Source organism: Vombatus ursinus, unplaced genomic scaffold (assembly GCF_900497805.2).
Source record: "Vombatus ursinus unplaced genomic scaffold, bare-nosed wombat genome assembly UNPS02012319.1, whole genome shotgun sequence".
NCBI lineage: Eukaryota > Metazoa > Chordata > Mammalia > Diprotodontia > Vombatidae > Vombatus > Vombatus ursinus.
Window position 1 is genome coordinate 592,268 of NW_020952097.1, and position 17,479 is coordinate 609,746.

At 49.3% G+C, this 17,479-nt stretch overlaps 1 protein-coding gene across 1 annotated transcript; it reads left to right on the top strand.

Annotated features, from left to right (window-relative positions):
• The first annotated feature begins 2,118 nt into the window (after positions 1-2,118).
• On the top strand, positions 2,119-15,319 carry SLC39A4 (solute carrier family 39 member 4). Its single transcript, XM_027857684.1, has 12 exons — positions 2,119-3,647; positions 5,842-6,102; positions 6,922-7,123; positions 7,630-7,808; positions 7,905-8,076; positions 9,378-9,550; positions 10,261-10,407; positions 10,567-10,683; positions 11,194-11,248; positions 13,497-13,649; positions 13,793-13,980; positions 14,068-15,319. The coding sequence occupies exons 1-12, from the start codon at positions 3,462-3,464 to the stop codon at positions 14,194-14,196; spliced, it is 1,962 nt and encodes a 653-aa protein (XP_027713485.1). The 5' UTR covers positions 2,119-3,461; the 3' UTR covers positions 14,197-15,319.
• Positions 15,320-17,479: the final 2,160 nt, after the last annotated feature.

The following is a 17,479-nucleotide window of genomic DNA, read 5'->3' on the forward strand; positions in this document are numbered from 1 at the left end:
TGAGATTCCATTAAGGAATTAATAACACACTCCAATACATAGTAGTTAAGTACATATCAAATAACAAAACAATCCCAACTTCTAGTCATGTACAACTAAATAGTCCTTAATTAAAATAGATGCTTCTTTCAAGGCATTTACAAGATAAGCCATAAGTTATTCCTCTTTTAACATTAATTGTAACAAACTGAGACAACTTTAACATTAAGTATTAACTAAGTAATAGAGTAATATCCTAGTTCCACAGTCTCCTGGTCTAATTATCCCCTAATGATAGGGTATGGGTCCAAGTCAAGACCCTCACCCCCTTGCCCCAGAAAGAATCTGGCTCCCATTAGTCCATGGGCCCCAACTCCTCATCTTCCTTTGAAAGCCTTAGCCCCACCTTTTGATCTTATTCAGATGCCTTGCAAACTTCTTCCTTCCAGTACCCTTCATTATCTATTCCCATTGTCTATTCAATCTCTCAGACATTCCAGTCGGAATTCTCCCCTAGACCCTTTTCCCAGCCCCTCCTCTGGTCATTCAAAGTTACTTTAGTGTATGTAAGATCCACCCTGGCCCCCATTTAAACGCTGAGACTTTCTCATGCCAGTCTCAGCCGGCTTGTCCTTATGGGTGTCACCTGGCCTATATGGATTATCTACAACAAACTTCCCCCCTGGTTGAAAGACCTAGACTGAACTCCTTCAGGAGGAACCCTTGTGCTGTGACCCTGGAGTCCCAGCACCTCCAAACCTCCAGACCTCATAATAACCATTATGAGAAACTAAAGGATCCTGACTTATACAGGAATATACTAGTAACAGATGTCAAGACTGAATACTATTCTGAAATTCCAGGCCAAATAACTCAATCTTATACTTGCATCTTACTATAATAACCTCAGATGTTCCCGCATCAATCTATTGTTTAATAGATTTGACATTTATGCTTACAAACTTACTATTGTAGGAATTTGCCATGAAAGAACATAACTAAAGTAAGGGAACAATGCTTCCCTAGATTCATGTCAACTCCAGGCAGAGGTTACATATATATGACCAACTGCATTGAGCCAGGCTTAAAGTCTGCCAGGTGTCATAGTGGGGAAATTGAGTCAGGAGAATCCTACCTCAGCCATGCAGAAAAGTCATTCTCTCAACATTCCCATGAGAACACCCTCTTGCAGCTCATAGACGCAGCTCACAAACCTCTTTGCAGATTGCTGACGTCATGGATCAGTAGCTCAATCAGCTCCTTGTTAATCATACCTGGAGTTGGACTCAAAACAACAGTTCATTAACAGTTTCCAAGGTCTTAGATAGCAAATTCCCCTCATCAGAGCTTCAGGTGTGACTATAGTTTCACATTAATTAGGGAACATCTCCAAAGTGAGCTCTAAGTAATTTGCATAACTTCCTTCACATATTCTGGCTCTTAATAACATCCTGAGTAAAATCAAATTTCATGAACATAATAATGCTCTTGATCAGCTTTAGCTGTCTGCACAGGCAGGGGCATTCTTAGCTCACTCAGGAAGAAAAGATCAACTCAGGTTTTTGGCCCTTATTGGGGCTCAATTGATCTTAAATGATTATCACCATAAAATTCCTAGTTACCTAATTTCTTTAGTCCAGAGGTGTCTGCAATGGGCCACTTAATCAGTAAGAGTTACATCTTACAAAAACTCCTGCACAGGATTGATAAGAATTGAGATTTTACAAAATCTCTTTCTTTGCATAATTACATAGTTTCTTTACACACACAAAAATACTTCTACCAATACTTCACTTAAACATAGCTTAGTTAACAATTTTAAACTTCACAAATGAGAGTCAAACAATCCCAGCTAAAACTTTCCCTTTAAACACAGACAAAACTTTGAAGTTCTCATTTCTTTTTTTTCGTTTGTTTGTTTTTTGTTTTTGGTTAGGCAATAGGGTTAAGTGACTTGCCCTGAGTCACACAGCTAGTAATTGTTGTGTGTCTGAGGCCGGATTTGAACTCAGATACTCCTGACTTCAGGGCCGGTGCTCTAACCACTGCACCACCTAGCTGCCCCGAAGTTCTTATTTCTTAAATTACAGTACTTAAAAGGAAATGTTACAAAATGGGATCACATAGAATGCCCCAACAGCTCCACTCATTCCTTTTTCTCTTTTCTCTGAAGGCACAATTCTTAATCTAACATTCCAGATCATAAAATAAATTGCCTTTCCAACAACATAACTAATACAATTGCTTACCAGATTACATCATATAAGAAAATTCAGAACTATGTAAGCAGTATATTAAAAACTTGAAATAGGCCCAATAAAAATCTTTCTTTCTTTCTGGACCCCTTCACCAGGTCCAACATTCTCCTGGGGCCACTCCCAACCCTCTAGACTGGCTTTTTTTGTATTATCTATGCTAGCCCGTCATAGTCTTTTACTGGTCTGATAGCCTCGGGCTACATCCAGATTCCCAACCTCAATGCCACTCCCAATCTAGGCACGTGGTCGAAGGCGGCCTAGAGCCTGCCTAGATGCGTTGTGTGGAAAGGTAAGAGACAGCAAGGAAAAGGCCTTAACCTCCCTCTGTCTCAGTCCACCCCTAACTAGGGCTGGGAGCAAAGGGGACAAATTCCAAGAGGGAGGGAGGGAGGCAAGGAGGCAGAGAGGAAGGGAGGGGAGAAGATAGGAAAGGACGAGGCATGGGTGTCTTGACCCATCCTTCCTGAAGAGGGGTGGAGCCCACTTCTGGCCAGAAACTTCTAATCCTCTGGACTTTCTCGGTAATCAACTTTCTTGATACTAAATTTTAGGCGTCAAGCTTATTTTTAACAATGGTTCTCAGTAAACATAGATGAGAGGAACAGATCTCACAGGACAAGGGGCTGTATAACAAGAAGAAGCCAGAGGGAACAGAAGGAAGGAAGGAAGGAAGAAGGAAGGAAGGAAAGAAAGGGAGAGATTTTGCATGTGGTCATTGGCTTGGGAAATAATCCTGTAGGTCCGTGAAACAGAGAGGAAAGGGTAGGGACAAACAGACTGAAAGTTTAGGCTCCCCAAAAGAGAGGGGAGTGAAAGCCAGGTGCTGAGAGAGAGAATGAGGAGATGGGGGCTGGATAGTTCTAACTGCTCTATCTAGGGAGGGTCAACTGCTGGAATGGTTAACCTGGGGCCATCTGAGCAGCAGCCAATCACAGTGCCTGGCAGGAAATACCTGCTTGGGAGATTCCCCAAGAACTCTACAGCCCAGCCCTGCCCTGGCCCAGGACTTCTTGTGGCCAGCTGCAGTGCAGTCCTCTTCTTTCTCCTCTTCCTGAGACCAAGATCTACACCAGGAGGCTCCCACTCCCCGCTTCAACCAGGCCCCCAGAGATCCATAGTCCAGCCCCCAAGACCACACCTCCACCTCCAGGAAATCTTTAGCAACCCCCCCCCCCCCCCAAACCTACCCTGATCCTTGTCAAGAGTCTTCTGGAAACTTGAGTTATGTGGAGTGTGGTCTGTCTCTGGCTGGGGGCATGGCTGGGGATAGCCCTGGGGACAACCCCAACACCTGCCAGCCTACTGACCGTGCTCACCTCCAACCAAAGTTCTATGGACCAGAATGCCATGGGCTCCCTATTAAATAGACTGGCGGCCCGTGTGCACTGCCTAGATGAGCCGTGTGGAAAGGTAAGAGACAGCAAGGAAAAGGCCTTAACCTCCCTCTGTCTCACCCCACCCCTAACTAGGGCCGGGAGCAAAGGGGACAAATTCCAAGAGGGAGGGAGGGAGGGAGGGAGGGAGGGAGGAAAGGAGGCAGAGAGGAAGGGAGGGGAGAAGATAGGAAAGGATGAGGCATGGGTGTCTTGGCAGGCAGGGGATGGTTAAGGAAGAAAAGGGACTGCAGAGGGTCCACCTCAACCCATCACTTTTTACCTGCGCTCCAGGAGACAAAAGGACCCAGGGCCTGAGAGGGGGCTTAGCCTGGGATGGGAAACAGAAAAGGGGGAGAGGGCTGGAGCCAGACCTTTGCCATCCAATGCTACCTTAGGAAATGGGGGTGGGAAGAGAGACTAGAAGCCTGTCCTGGGGACGCAGGGGCAGAGGTGGGTTGACCTTCTTTATGGGAGAAGAAATTTCCATAGGAAGAAGAGAGGAGCTTGTGCCCTTCTACGGAAGGGCAGCCTGGGGCTCCAAGACAGACTAGCGTCCTTTCTCCCCCTTTTTTGTCTTTCCCCTCTTTTCCCTTTTTGCCTTGAAGCTTCAGACTTCCCCACAGGGCCCGATCCTATCCCTCAGGTTCTTAGCTGAGAGGCTCAAAGTCACCCTGGTGGCAGAGGTGCGGGTGGGGCCTAGGGGCCACTGATTGTACATTCTCTCTCCCTCTCCTCTGAGTGAGAGACTGCAATGAACCTCCCATCTGCATTCATGAGCAAATGGGACAGCTGGCACTGTGTGTGTGTGTGTGTGTGTGTGAGAGAGAGAGAGAGAGTGTGTATGTGTGTGTGACAGAGAGTGTGTGTGTGTGTGTATGAGAGAGTGTGTGTGTGAGAGTGTGTGTGTGAGAGAGTATGTGTGTTTGTGTGTGTGAGTGTGTGTATGAGTGAGAGAGTATATGCGTGAGAGTGTATGTGTGTGTGAGAGAGAGTGTGTGTGTGAGAAAGTGTATGTGTGTGTGAGAGTATATATGTGTGAGAAAGTGTGTGTGTGAGAGAGAGTGTGTGTATGAGTGAGAGTGTATGTGTGTGTTTGTGTGTGTGAGAGAGTATATGTGTGTGTGTGAGAGTGTATGTGTGAGAGAGTGTGTGTGTATGTGAGAGTGTATGTGTGTGTGAGTGTGTGTGAGAGAGTGTATGTGTGTGTGTGTGTGTGTGTGTGTGAGAGAGAGAGAGAGAGAGAGAAAGAAAGCACTTCTATGGGTGTATGTTAGAGAGAAAGAACTGGTACATATGGGTAGGAGAAAGAGACAGAAGGTCTTCCATGTATGAGAAAGATGGCGCTTGGATAGCAGTCTTATATGTATGTTAGACAACTACGGGATGTGGCTTGCTTGGGTGTGAGAGAGGCTTCCCTTGTGAGTCCTCTGTGTATGTGTGTGAATGGGGGGGTGGGAGAGACACCCTGACATCTTTTTCTGTGATGGAAGCTTTATGTGTGTAAGAAGAAGACACAGCACCTTCACACAGGGGTGGGCGACAAAGCTCAGAGCCCTTTCTGTGAGAGAGTACTTTATGTCTGTGTGAAGGAGAACGATGAGGCAGAGGGGGCAGCGGTTCACAGAGTCACCTGTATCTAGGTCTACAGTGGGACTTCACCCCTGTGGGGTCCTTACTTCCTTTCTATTGTTCTTCATTTGTGAGCACAGGAGTACACAGTCCCCAGCTTCCTGACTTGATGCCTGGAGGTGCGTCTGGCACATGCTGTGCCCTCATCCTGGGGGACCTGAGCATGGTGCTGATGCTTGGAATAACTATATGGAGTTTAGAGTTGGGGAATGGTAGAGGCAGAATATGGGGGGGGGGGAACAGGGATTCAGAGGAAAGATAGGGCCAGCCAAGGGGAGGACTGGAGACGAGGAATCCTGGCCTTTTCTTCCCCTGAGGTGGGGCAGTGGATAGAGAACTGGGCCAGGAGTCAGGAGTTCAAATTCCACCTCAGACATTTGCCAGCTGCGTGACCCTGGGCAGGCCACTGAACCTCTGTCTGCCTCAGTTTCCTCAACTGTATAACGGGGATAATAATAGTACCTACCTCACAGGGTTGTTGTAAAGATCAAATGAGATAATATTTGCAAAAATTGCTTTTTAAATGCTTATTCCCCAAACCCCCCAAGGCTACCTTGATTACTACCCTGACTTCTCGGACTGCCTTTTTGTACCTGCAGTGCATGACCGTGGAGAATGCCTTGACCCTGGCAGGGCAGGGTTGGATTCTGAGTTCCCAGAATGTTACCAAATTCTGTGCCGGGATCACTCTCTACCTCAGGGATCCAGAGGGCACTTGTGCTGCTATCCAGGTTGGCAGTTGGGGCTCCCAGGCAGAGAGCCTCCTGGCTTCCTTGGCCTCTGCTGGGGCCAATTACCCCAACATCCTAAACCAACTTCTTCAGCAGATCCAAGGGCACTACCAAGGAGAGCCAGGCGAGGTGAGGACCTGGTTGTGTCAGGGGAAAAGTACAAGGCATATGAAAGGGAAGAGCTCTGCGCTTGAGCCCTGGCTGTGTATAACCTTGGGAATATCTCTTTCCTTCTCTCTGGACCTGTTTCCGCCATCTTTAAAATGGGGGGGGAGGGCAGGGTTTGGACTCTGAGCTAAGGTGCTTGGACTAACTTGTAGGCAGTGGGGAACCATTGAAAGTTTTAAAGGAGGAAGTGATGTGGGACAGCATGATCTCTAAGGTGCTAGCAGCTCTAAATCCTAATACCATGTGTAGTGGGAAGATTGTTCTTCAAGCTTTTCAAAAGCTGATTTGGAGAGGGGAGGGCCTGGAGGCTGGCTGGAAGGCCAGAGATCTAGGGCCTGAACTAAGTCAGTAGCAGTGTGAATCAAGAAGATGGATTTGAAAGGTGTAGAGATGGTATCAAAAGGTCTTGAGGATTGATTGCATAGAGAAGCTCAGAGAGAAGGGGACTGAGCTTCAAACCTAGATGATTAGGCACATGGTACCAGAGGAACAGTTTCAGGGGGAAAGGTAAGAAACAAGTTGAGTTAGGGGTATGCATGTGAAGTTGGATATCCTGGTGGAGATGATCTTAGGCCGCTGGAGATGTAGGGCTGGAGTTCAAAGAAGAGGTCAGGGCTTGAAATGCATATTTTGGGCCTATCTGCATTCCCTAATTCTCACCCTCTACCTTGCCACAAGCAAACAACCCTGCCCCTCCCCACCCCCTCCACAGCTCTGTGGGGAGAAGAAGTAGGTGGGCTAGGGTGGGGAGGGGCCTGAGTTCTGGTCTCTGATCCACAGAGTTGTGTGGACATACACCAGATTTTGGAGGAAGCAGCAGGAGCCCCAGGGACTGAAGGCCAAAGTCCAAGCCGGGCTCTGGCTGTCCTCCTGGACCACGCCCTAGCTGGGTCCTGCTTCCACGTCCTGCCCAGTCCCCAGTACTTTGTTGATTTCGTCTTCCGACTTCATGGCGATGAGTCACAGAACCTCACTCTATCTGGTAAGGAGTAAGAGATGAACGGGAGGGATGGGAAAGAAATATGGACCTCAGGGTAGGGGGTCTTCAGATGGGATCCCTTTAGGGAAAGCTTTGTTTGACCTCTGGGTGTAGAAGTGTTTGGATTCAGGAAGAAAGGAGACTTATGGGAGAAAGGCCCTAGAGGGCAAGGAATGGAATAACAGGTTTAGGAAGAGGCCCATGAGGCGCTAAAGTATCCAACCCATCCCAGTCAGTGTGAAGATAGGGTAATGCACCTTTCAGCTCCTGTTATACACACATCTCTCCACCTCTCTCGCTCCCTCCCTCCCAATCCTTGATTCAACTTAGCCAACATCTATTAAGCACCCACCACGTGAAAAGAGCACTGCGCTCAGTCCAGATATTCCTGGAGAAGTGGGGCAGTCCTGGAAGGCTTCCTGAAGGCAGCAGCAGTTGAGGGGGAGGTGAGGGTATAGAAGAAGAGAAGGAGTTGAGGCTAACAGCAGCACCCTCCTTTCCCTACCCAGAGTTGCAGGCTCTGATGAGCCAGCTGCATGTGGGGAAGGAGACTGAGGTCCATCCCCATGGCAGCAATGAAGAGCACCAGCACCAGCACAGAGAGCACAGCCTGGAAGGGAGGGCTAGCCGCCAGACAAGGACTCCTCCAAAGGCCCACCTGGGGGACTCTGACAGCGTATGGGACACGGTAAGTCAGGAAGAAGAGGAGCAGGAGAAGAAAGGAAAGCAGTGGAGAAGTACTTTTTCCCCTACTTCCTAATTCCATTTCTGTCTCTGCCCCTAGGTATGCCTGAGTGCCTCTGATGTCCTGGAGGTGTATGGGATATCAGAAAAGGAAGGCGTGTCCCCACATGCCTGGGCCCAGCTTAGCCCAGCCCTACTCCAGCAGCAGCTCAGTGGGGCCTGCCTAGTAGATGTGCACTTCCCTGCCCAAGGGGACCTCAGTGTCACCGAAAGTGAGTGTCACCCACCAGAGGCTGGCCTCTAGCGCTGAGACCACAGAGACCTCATCCCTCTCAGTCCACGTTCACCCAGCTTGGCCTTTGGGGCTACTTCCTTTTGTCCTTCTCTTGCCGCCTGAGGGGAGTTGGGTGAGAGGGCAGGTAGTCTCTTAGTCCTTTCCTAGCCCAGCCTCAATCATAGGCCAGCCCTACTAGAATATCACCTGGCCATAGCAGCAAAGGTTGTGGGAACAGGCAGCCACAGAGAATCCATCCTCTGGGAGAGAAGGTCCCTGTGAGTGACCGTCCAAGAGGCAGGACCGATCCCTGGTCTTCCTGACCTCTAAATTCAGCACACCATGCACTATGCTAGGGGTGGGGAACCTGCAGCCTTGAGGCCACATGTGGCCTTCTAGATCCTCAAGTGCAGCCAGTCGAAAAGGTCGCAGGCTCCCCATCCCTGCACTATGCTACATCGCCTCTCTCCTCCAAGAAAAAGCTTCCCAATAATTACAGCCTAGCCCAAATGGAACAGGTTGCCTTGAAAGGTAGTGAGCTCTGTGTCCCTGGAAGTCTTCACAGAGAAAGACTGGGTGGCCACTTGTGTGGAACGTTGCAGAAGAGATTTCAGCTCAGGTTCAGGTTGGACTAGATGCCTTCTGAGGGTCTTTCCAGTTCTGGAATGCATGACTTACCAGGAAGGAATGTTATGCTGGGCACAGACACTCAATCCCTTTCCACTTTAAGTAGATTTTGCATGACTTCCTATATAGAATAGGTATTGTATTGTGTTTTCAATAGGTGGGGGAGAAGTGGAGGGAAGGAGGTAATTTGAAACTGAAAATGAAAATAAATCTTTAAAAAAGTTTCCACCTTAAAATCTGGACCATTCCTTCCCACCCTTCCTCCCTGAGCTTGGCCCTCTCGGTTCTTCCTGTTTCAACACCCTCCTCATTCCCTCCGTTCTTAAAGATCATTTTTGGTGGGGGAGGGAGCAGGGTGTTTGCATCACAGTGGGATTTCCAAATCAAGCATTCCTGTTTTGTCCCAACCCTTCCCCTCTCTCCCTTTCTCCCATCTCCATGATTTTCAGCATAGAAGGGAAAGAGCCCAAGGTTCCCCGTGCATGGGAGCCCCAGGAGAAAAGGGGGCAGTGAGTGACTTGTCTGTCCCCAGTCCTACCTTCTTCTCATCTACCTGTGCCCACAGGATAGCTCTCTAGCCACACTCCTCACGTGCCTCTGCCCTAGGAGAGGAAGGGGCCCGCAGTGACCTGTTCTCAGCCCTAACGTCTCCTCCCCTGCCTGTACCCACAGAATACCTATATAGCTCCCTAGCCACACTGATCATCTGCCTCGCCTCCCTCTTTGGCCTGGTGATTGTGTTCTGCGCCTCCTGCAAAAATGTCTCCCACTACGTCATCCAAGCCTTCCTGGGCATGGCCGTGGGTTCCCTCACTGGAGATGCCGTGCTTCATCTCATCCCTAAGGTAGGTCCTCCCAAAGTGCCGCCTGACCTGTCCCCCACTCGGGCCGTGACCCCTTCTACAACCCCTCCCCCCACAATTGCCCCCTGAGTCTTAGGACAGTTTAAAAGGTGGGGACGCAGATGAGGTCTCCCCTTTGCCAGTGCTTACCTTGATCTAGGGTCCGGCTCAACACTTCAGTTTTCTTTTCTTTTTTTGGGGGAGGAGGCTAGGCAATGGGGTTAGGTGACTTGCCTAGGGTCACACAGCTAGTGAGTATCACGTGTCTGAGGACGGATTTGAACTCAGGTCCTCCCAACTCCAGGGCCAGTACTCTACCCACTGCGCCATCTAGCTGTCCCAACACATTAGTTTTCAATCTCCCCAGAAATGAGTAAAATGTCCCTCTCCCTCCCTACCCTCTGATGACTGTCACGTCCCAGCTGCTATGCCCTAGAGTCAGTCAGGCCATCAGTGATCCTTAAGTGCCTGCTGCATTCCAGGCTCTGTGCTAAGTACTGGGGACAAAAAGAAAGGCAAGGGAACAGCTAGGTGGCGCAGTGGATAGAGCACCGGGCCCTGAAGTCAGGAGGACCTGAGTTCAAATTTGACTTCAGACCAAACACTTGACACTTACTAGCTGTGTGTCCCTGGGCAAGTCATTTAACTTTAATTTAAAAAAAAAAAAGGCAAAAAAGATACACCCTTATGTCTCCCTGGCTGTCTCCCTCCAGGTGCTAGGCCAACATTCCCATGGGGAGGAAAGCAGCGAGCATGAGAGTCCTGAGTTTGTGTGGAGGCTCTTGGGTGCATTGGGTGGCTTCTATGCCTTATTCCTCCTTGAGAACCTCTTCAACATCCTGACGTCCCGGCCTTCAGAGGTGAGGGGACCCCAGCAGTTGAAGAGGTGATGGGGAAAGGGGACAGAGAGTGTTTAGGGCTGGGGGTGGGGAGGGTTGACCGAGAGTCAGCGTCTGGGGGAGAGAGAGGAGGCAGAGTGTCCCTTGGACTTTGGCGATGGACATCCACTGTCCCTGCAGGACAAAGAGGACAACAGCACCTGCAACCACAGCCATGGAATGTCCCTGCAGCTGGTGACGGATGAACTGTCACACCAGAGGCAGCCACAGCAGCAGGAAGGCTCGAGGACAGACCTGGTAATGTCAGCGACCACAGCCCAGCCTCCAGACCATTCAGCCAGCATTTGTTAAGGGCCTCTTCTGGTCAAGACTCAGTGCTAGAGGCTGGGGTTAAAGGAAATAAAGGAAGCCTTCCCTAGAGGCTGCTACAGCATGCATATGTAGCAGCAGCCCAGCCCCAGCCCCTCTCCTGCACAAATTCTAGCTCCCAAGCCCACCATTCTCTCCTCCCCACTCGCCCTTACTTTCCGAGCCCCTTTCCCGTACAGTGGGGAGGAGGACAATAGGAAGGAATGTCCTTGGCTCCAGGGAGCCCAAAGAAGTTCCTTGAGCTTCCCTGCCCACAGGTAGGAGGACCTCCAGAAAGAAGGGTCAAGCCAACTTTCAGGAGTTCACCAATCAGCCTCCCCAAGGGTCCACCAAACCACATCTATGAACCTGGACTGGTCGGGTCATGGCAGGAGCCTGGGTGAGGCCTGACCTCTGACCAACCTCCCCGAGCATCTGCCTCCCCTTCTTCCTCCCCAGGTATCAGATGGCAACCCAGAGCTTTCTGATAAGGATCACAAAAAACTGAACCGAGGTAAGCCAGGCACTGAGCAGGCTTCTCTGCCCGGGCTCTGCTGTCCCCCAGCCTTGACTGTCCCTTCCTCTGTCTTTTCCTCTTCATTTCCAAGCACTGTCCTCCTTCTCCATCTCATCCCTTCCAGGGTTATTCACCCCTGCCACCTCCTCCACATCCTAAAGCTGGGTTCCTCCCTCAGTTCTCCTTTACCAGTGGCATCGTGAGCTTTAAAGCCAGAAGGACTCTTATAGCCCCTTAATGTTTACGAAATATTTCTTCCTCCACAACACTCCAGTAAGGCAGACAATGTGAACGTCACCCCCATTTTACAGATGTGATAAGAGAGGCCCAGATAGAAAGTGACTTGGCCAAGCTCAAATGACTAGTAAATGACAAAGCCAATATTCTAACTCAGGTCTCCTACGGCTAAGCCTAGTGCCCCCTTTTCACTACATCACATTTCTAAGGATGGGTCAGGCTCTGAGAGAGGAAGGGATTTACCTGAGATCACATAGCCAGAGTTTGAACCCCAATAATCTGACACCAAATCTGGGCACTTTTCAACATACCACATTTCCTCCGGAGAAAATTCATACATGTCAGCCCCATATTCAGGGCTCTCCATGACCTGATTTCAGACTACCTCTCTAAGCTGGTCTCTTATCTTTTCACTGAATGTGCTTTGTGGGCTCCTGTCCCCATGTCTTTGCTCCCCCTACCTAGAGAGCCCCTCCCAAACACCCCCTCCCCACACCCTCCTTCCCACCTCTCTACATCCTTCCTCTCTTTCAACTCTCCACTCTTAGAGAAAGCCTTCCCTGTCTGTTCCACTAGCTCACAAAAAACATTTTTTTGTGAAAAAAAAACTCTCTTTTATGAAGACTGTTCCATGGTACCATCTCTTCATTTATGCCTAGTGTGTGCTGAAGGAAATACACAGCCCTTGTCTCATGGAACTTAGAATTTAGAAGAAGCAAAACACAAACACAGAGATTTGTAATGTTAATTAAGTGTTTTTGAGAGGTACAAGCAGAGTCTAGGTGCAATGCTAGTCTGGGAGAAAAGGTGTTAATAAGCCTGTGGGGAATCAGGAAGACTTAATGGAGGAGATGGCATTTGAGGATGATTTAATAAGTTCCTACTGTGTGTCAGGCGTTGGGGATACACATCCCTTTTATAAAGGGAACAGGCATTACCCTCAAAGATATTATTTGTAAACCAAAAAGTATATACAAAGTTATACAATGACACTGAGAGAGAGAGCTACAGATGGAGGTAGGGAGGGATGGAGGGAGAGAGAGAGAAGGGATCGAAAAAGAGAGACAGACAGACAGACAGACCAAGGGAGGGAGGGGGACAGAGATGGAGAGAGGGACAGGGGGAGAGAGAGAAGGAGAAAAGAGAGAGAGAAGAGGAGAGGAGATGAGATTGAGGGAAGGAGAGAGAGAGAGAAAGTGAGCACTAACAGCTGATGCAGGAGGTAGAATGTCGAGTTTAGGAATAGGCAGTAGACTAGACTTGCCTGGAATAAAGTATTAGACTTCAAGCCAGGAAGATTTGAGTTCAAATCCCACTTGTTGTGTTCCTGGGCAAATCACTTAGCTTCTTTCGGACGGTTTCCTGAGACTGTCTACATATTAGGTGGTAGTAGTCAGTCAATTTGACTGAACAGAGGGTAAGTGAAAAGGAATACTATGAACTAATAATGAAGAGGTCGGTGGGAGCCATACCACAGAGGGCTTGGTGTAGTGGAGAGAGAACTGGATGTGGAGTGAGAGGATTTGGATCCCAGCTCTGTTACTTATGTGACATTGGTCAAATCACTGTCCCTCTCTGGGCCTCAGTTTCTTCCTTTATAAATGGAGGGGTTTGGTCTAGATCACTTTTTGGGGGGGGTGGAAGCAGTTGGGGTTAAGTGACTTGCCCAGGGTCACACAGCAAGCAAGTGTCTGAGGCCGGTTTTGAACTCAGATCTTCCTGACTTTAGGCCCAGGCCCTACTTAGCTACCTGGTTGCCCCTGTAGGGACATTAGATATAATTTAATCCAAAACCTCCATTTTGCAGAAGAGAAAGTGACCTTCCTGGCGGGGAGGGAAAGGGGTACCCTGAATGAAGATTTCCTTTTACAAAAATCTCTTCAATATAGAATTCTTGGAAAGTACCTGGAAGAGCCGCCCTCACCTATATGAACCCCCTGAGGATTCCCTGAGACTCCCCTCCCCAGACTGCCTGGTGACCCCTGGCTTCTCTCTCCCCTTCCTCCAGAGCTGCAGCTTCTCCCCTACATGATCACCCTTGGAGATGCCATTCACAATTTTGCGGATGGGTTGACTGTGGGCGCTGCCTTTACTGCTTCATGGAAGACGGGTCTGGCCACCTCCCTGGCTGTTCTGTGCCATGAGGTGCCCCATGAACTCGGTGAGGCATCTATCCCCAACTTCTCGATCCCAGGGAACGAGCAGGCCCAGGCTCATGGGGGCTGGCCCGGAGTCCTAGAAGGTGGGTGACGCAGGGGGAGAGAAGCATCAGATGCCCTGCACTGATCTCCTTCCTCTCCCCAGGCGACTTTGGTGCCCTGCTCCATGCAGGGCTGTCCGTGAGTCGTGCCCTGCTGCTGAACTTGGTGTCGAGCTTGACGGCCTTTGCTGGGCTCTACGTGGCTCTGGGGATCGGGTCCAATGAGCAAAGTGAGATCTGGATCCTCGCGGTCGCCATTGGGCTCTTCCTCTATGTGGCACTCTGTGACATGGTCAGTGCTGGGGCAGAGAAGTGGGCGGCTGGTGCCGGGGTAGCGGAGACACACCACGCGGTGACCCTGCCTCCTTTCCTCTGTTAGCTGCCGTCGATGATGAACGAGAAGGACAAGAGGCCCTGGCTGCTCTTCTTCCTGCACAATCTGGGGCTCCTCAGCGGCTGGGCCATCCTGCTGGTACTGTCTTTGTACGAGGAGAACATCACCTTCTGATCCCTCGCTCGCTTCGTCGGCAGCCTGCCTGACACCTGACCCTTCACCGCCCACCCTCTACTCTCTACTACTCTCTGACTCTGAATCAGACTCAGCATAGCCCTCTGGCCTCTGGCCTCTGACCCCTTCTGTCACCTTGCACAGTGCACTAGATACTTCTCTGGGATGCTCTTTGATGATACCTGAATTGAGGTGCCCCCAGGTTTCCTCTTCGCCCCCATCACTCTCTGGATCTTTCAGGATCCACTCATTAGAGCCTCAGAGAAAATGTCTACAAAATTCTTTCAGCACATCCTAAAATGCATACATAACTTCCCCCTGAAGGGCGAGGAGGGATCTGTCCCCTGCCCCTCACTGCTTTCTAACCTCCAGTGACCTCGAGATCCTACACATCAGCTTTTTGTTCCTGGTCCTCAGCCCCTCAGGCCTCTGGGAATTCCTGCTGCACCCTCTCTGCTAGACACAGGGGAGCAGGGAGAGCAGAATAACCCAGGGCGAGTTCCAGAGGGGGCCCCTGCCTCCACTTCATGTAACCCTTATAAACCTGTTTTTTCCTTTTTTGGGCTGCTTTGGTCTCCTGCCCTTCAATGGGAAGGAGGAGGGGGAGAATGAAAGGATGGAGGGAGCCCAGTGTGGAAGGGGGAGCAGGATGGAGTGGTGGACAGACACACAATGCCTGCACGGAGTGGGGGTGATGGGGTATGGGCCCAAGCCGAGACCTTTGCCCCTTGCCCCCACAAAGAATCTGGCTCCCATTTGTCTACAGGCCCCTGAAAACCCTTAAACTTTTCTTACTCATAACTGTCTCAAACAGTTCCTTATCCACTGCCTTATCTCCCTTTGAATGCCCTAGCCCCACCTTTTGGTTTTATTCAGATGCCTTTCAAACTTCTTCCTTCCATTCCTTCCCTTCATTATCTATTCCCATCATCTATTCAATCTCTCAAGATGTTCCAAATTGGAGTTCTCACCTGGTCACCCAAAATTACTTGAGTGTATATAAGATCCACTCTGGCCCCCATTTAAACACTTGAGACTTTCTCATGCCCCCTCGTCCTTATGGGCATTACTAACGTTCAGATTCCTTAAGAGTCTGGCCTGTGTGATTTTAATAAACTTTTTCTCTGGCTGAAAGAAAGTTTGGGTTGAATTCATTCAGGCAGGGCCCGTGAGTCGTGATCTGGGGATCCCAGCACCCCTAAATCTCTAGACCTTATCCTATGGTTCCCTGAGCGGGAATAACTGGCCCCCCTTGTTTCCCATGCCCCCTCCTCCTTGCCCATCTCCTCTTTCCCTTGGCTTTCCTTCCCTTTTCCTCTGGCTCTTGCATTTCCTCCCCAGGCCCCTACTCTGGAGATGACTTCTATTCAGGCCTTGAGCAAGGGCCTGGCCTCATCCTCTGCTTCCAAGGAGACCCCTGCTCAGACTCTGACAAGGGCCTAGCCTTGGTATCTCCTTTCCTGACCCCTCCCCCTCCTCCAGCGTCAGGTAATCTTTCCCCTTGCCAGCCAGATTCCTCGGCCTTGCCAGTTCAGCCGGCGCTTTCCAGTCCCTCACTCATGAGAAGTGGAACTTCCTATCTCCCTCCCCCACAAGCCCCTGCTCCTGCAGGGCCTTCAGGGCTTCTTCCTTTAATTGAAGTACCTGTCTCGGCTGATAGGACACTTAGGGTGCATGTTCCATTCTCCATTTCAGACCTCAACCAGGTTAAGGACAGATTGGGGCGATGCTCTGAAGATCCTAAGTTTACTGAAGGCTTCAGGGATGTGTCCCTACAATTTGAGCTTTCTTGGAGTGATTTGCATGTCCTCTTCTCTACCTGTTGTACCACTGAGGGGAGGAAGAGAATCTGGGAACAAGCCCAAAACTTGGGGAATCCTTGTGCAAGCAATGACCCCACACTATACCCCCCAGGAATAGCTGCAGTTCCTGCTAGTGATCTGGGATGGAATTATCGGAAGAGTGAGGATGGGGGAAAGAGAGACCATATGATAATTTGGCTGATAGAAGGTTTGAAAACAGCATTTCAAAAGCCAGTAAACTTTCAGAAGATTAAGAGAATTAACTTTGGGAGAAAAGGAAAACCCTGCCCTCTTCCAAGATAGACTAGTAGAAGCCATTAAAAAGTATACTAATTTAGATCCTGACTCTACAGAAGGGGCAGCAATCCTTAGCATGTATTTCATTAACCAATCTGCCCCAGATATTAGGAGAAAACTACAGAAATTAGCAATGGGACCCCAAATACCTCAGGCACAGTTATTGGAGATGGCCTTTGGAGTCTTCAGAGGCCTAGTTGCATCAGAGGAGAAAGAATGCAGGAAGAGGGCTAGAGACAAAGAACATGCTCCATTCCTGGCCGCTGCCATGGTCAGGGTGTTCCTGGCAACTTGGGCAGGGGGAAAACCTGCTTTCGATGCAACCAGGAGGGTCACTGGTCCAAGAAGTGCCCCTCCAAGGCGCCTCGTTGGAGGAAGCCCCTGGGACGGACACCTCCAGGGCCTTGCCCAAGATGTGACCCCAATATGACTTTCTCAGAAGTTTATACCACCTCATTTACGCTTGCCACTTCTCTATGGGCCACTATCTATATATCAACACCTTGCTTCTCCGCAGGGGAATATTCCCTTACTTGGGAGACAAGCTCCAAAGCCACTAGACGACTTAGCACCCCTGTGGAGGGAGAGCTTGTAAGAATTTCTGCTGATCTTTTGACCTGCACTACCTGTGCAGATACCATTAGGACAAGAATTTTGGGGAGGAGAGCTTTTGCAAAGATGGTACGTGGTGGGGGATGAGAGTTGCCTTGTGGGTATGAGTGATCTGATATTCCTGTTTATGAATATCCGGTTCCTGGAGGGGTGACCAGCCCTTACTGGGAGCAAATACTATAAACAGTTCTTCATAGCCTAGCTAGGAATAAGATTAACATGAAAGAAGAATCTGGGTCAAATTACGGGCATATTGAGTGAGGTTAGAATGTCTTTTTTGAATTCAGTCATCACACTACATGGGTCTATAAACTTTTTCTATGTCCTGGGTCCCTTCGGCAATCTGGTATTTCTATGGGCTCCTTCTCAGAATGTTTTAAAATGTATAAAATAAAATACATAAAATTACAAAGGAAATCAATTGTGTTGAAATAGTTATTTAAATAGTTTTTTTTTAAAATTTGTGATTGTAGTAATCTATCATGGGTCTAATCGAATGCCATAATTTTAAAGTAGTAATGAGCATAAATGATATTTGGAGGTATTGGCAACACCTATAACGTGATTTGAAA

Coding starts and splice junctions, on each gene's coding strand:
- SLC39A4 (XM_027857684.1), top strand. CDS start 3,462: ATGTGGAGTGTGGTCTGTCTCTGGCTGGGGGCATGGCTGGGGATAGCC. Junction 3,648..5,841: donor TAGATGAGCCGTGTGGAAAG/GTAAGAGACAGC, acceptor TTGTACCTGCAG/TGCATGACCGTGGAGAATGC. Junction 10,408..10,566: donor TGACGTCCCGGCCTTCAGAG/GTGAGGGGACCC, acceptor CTGTCCCTGCAG/GACAAAGAGGACAACAGCAC.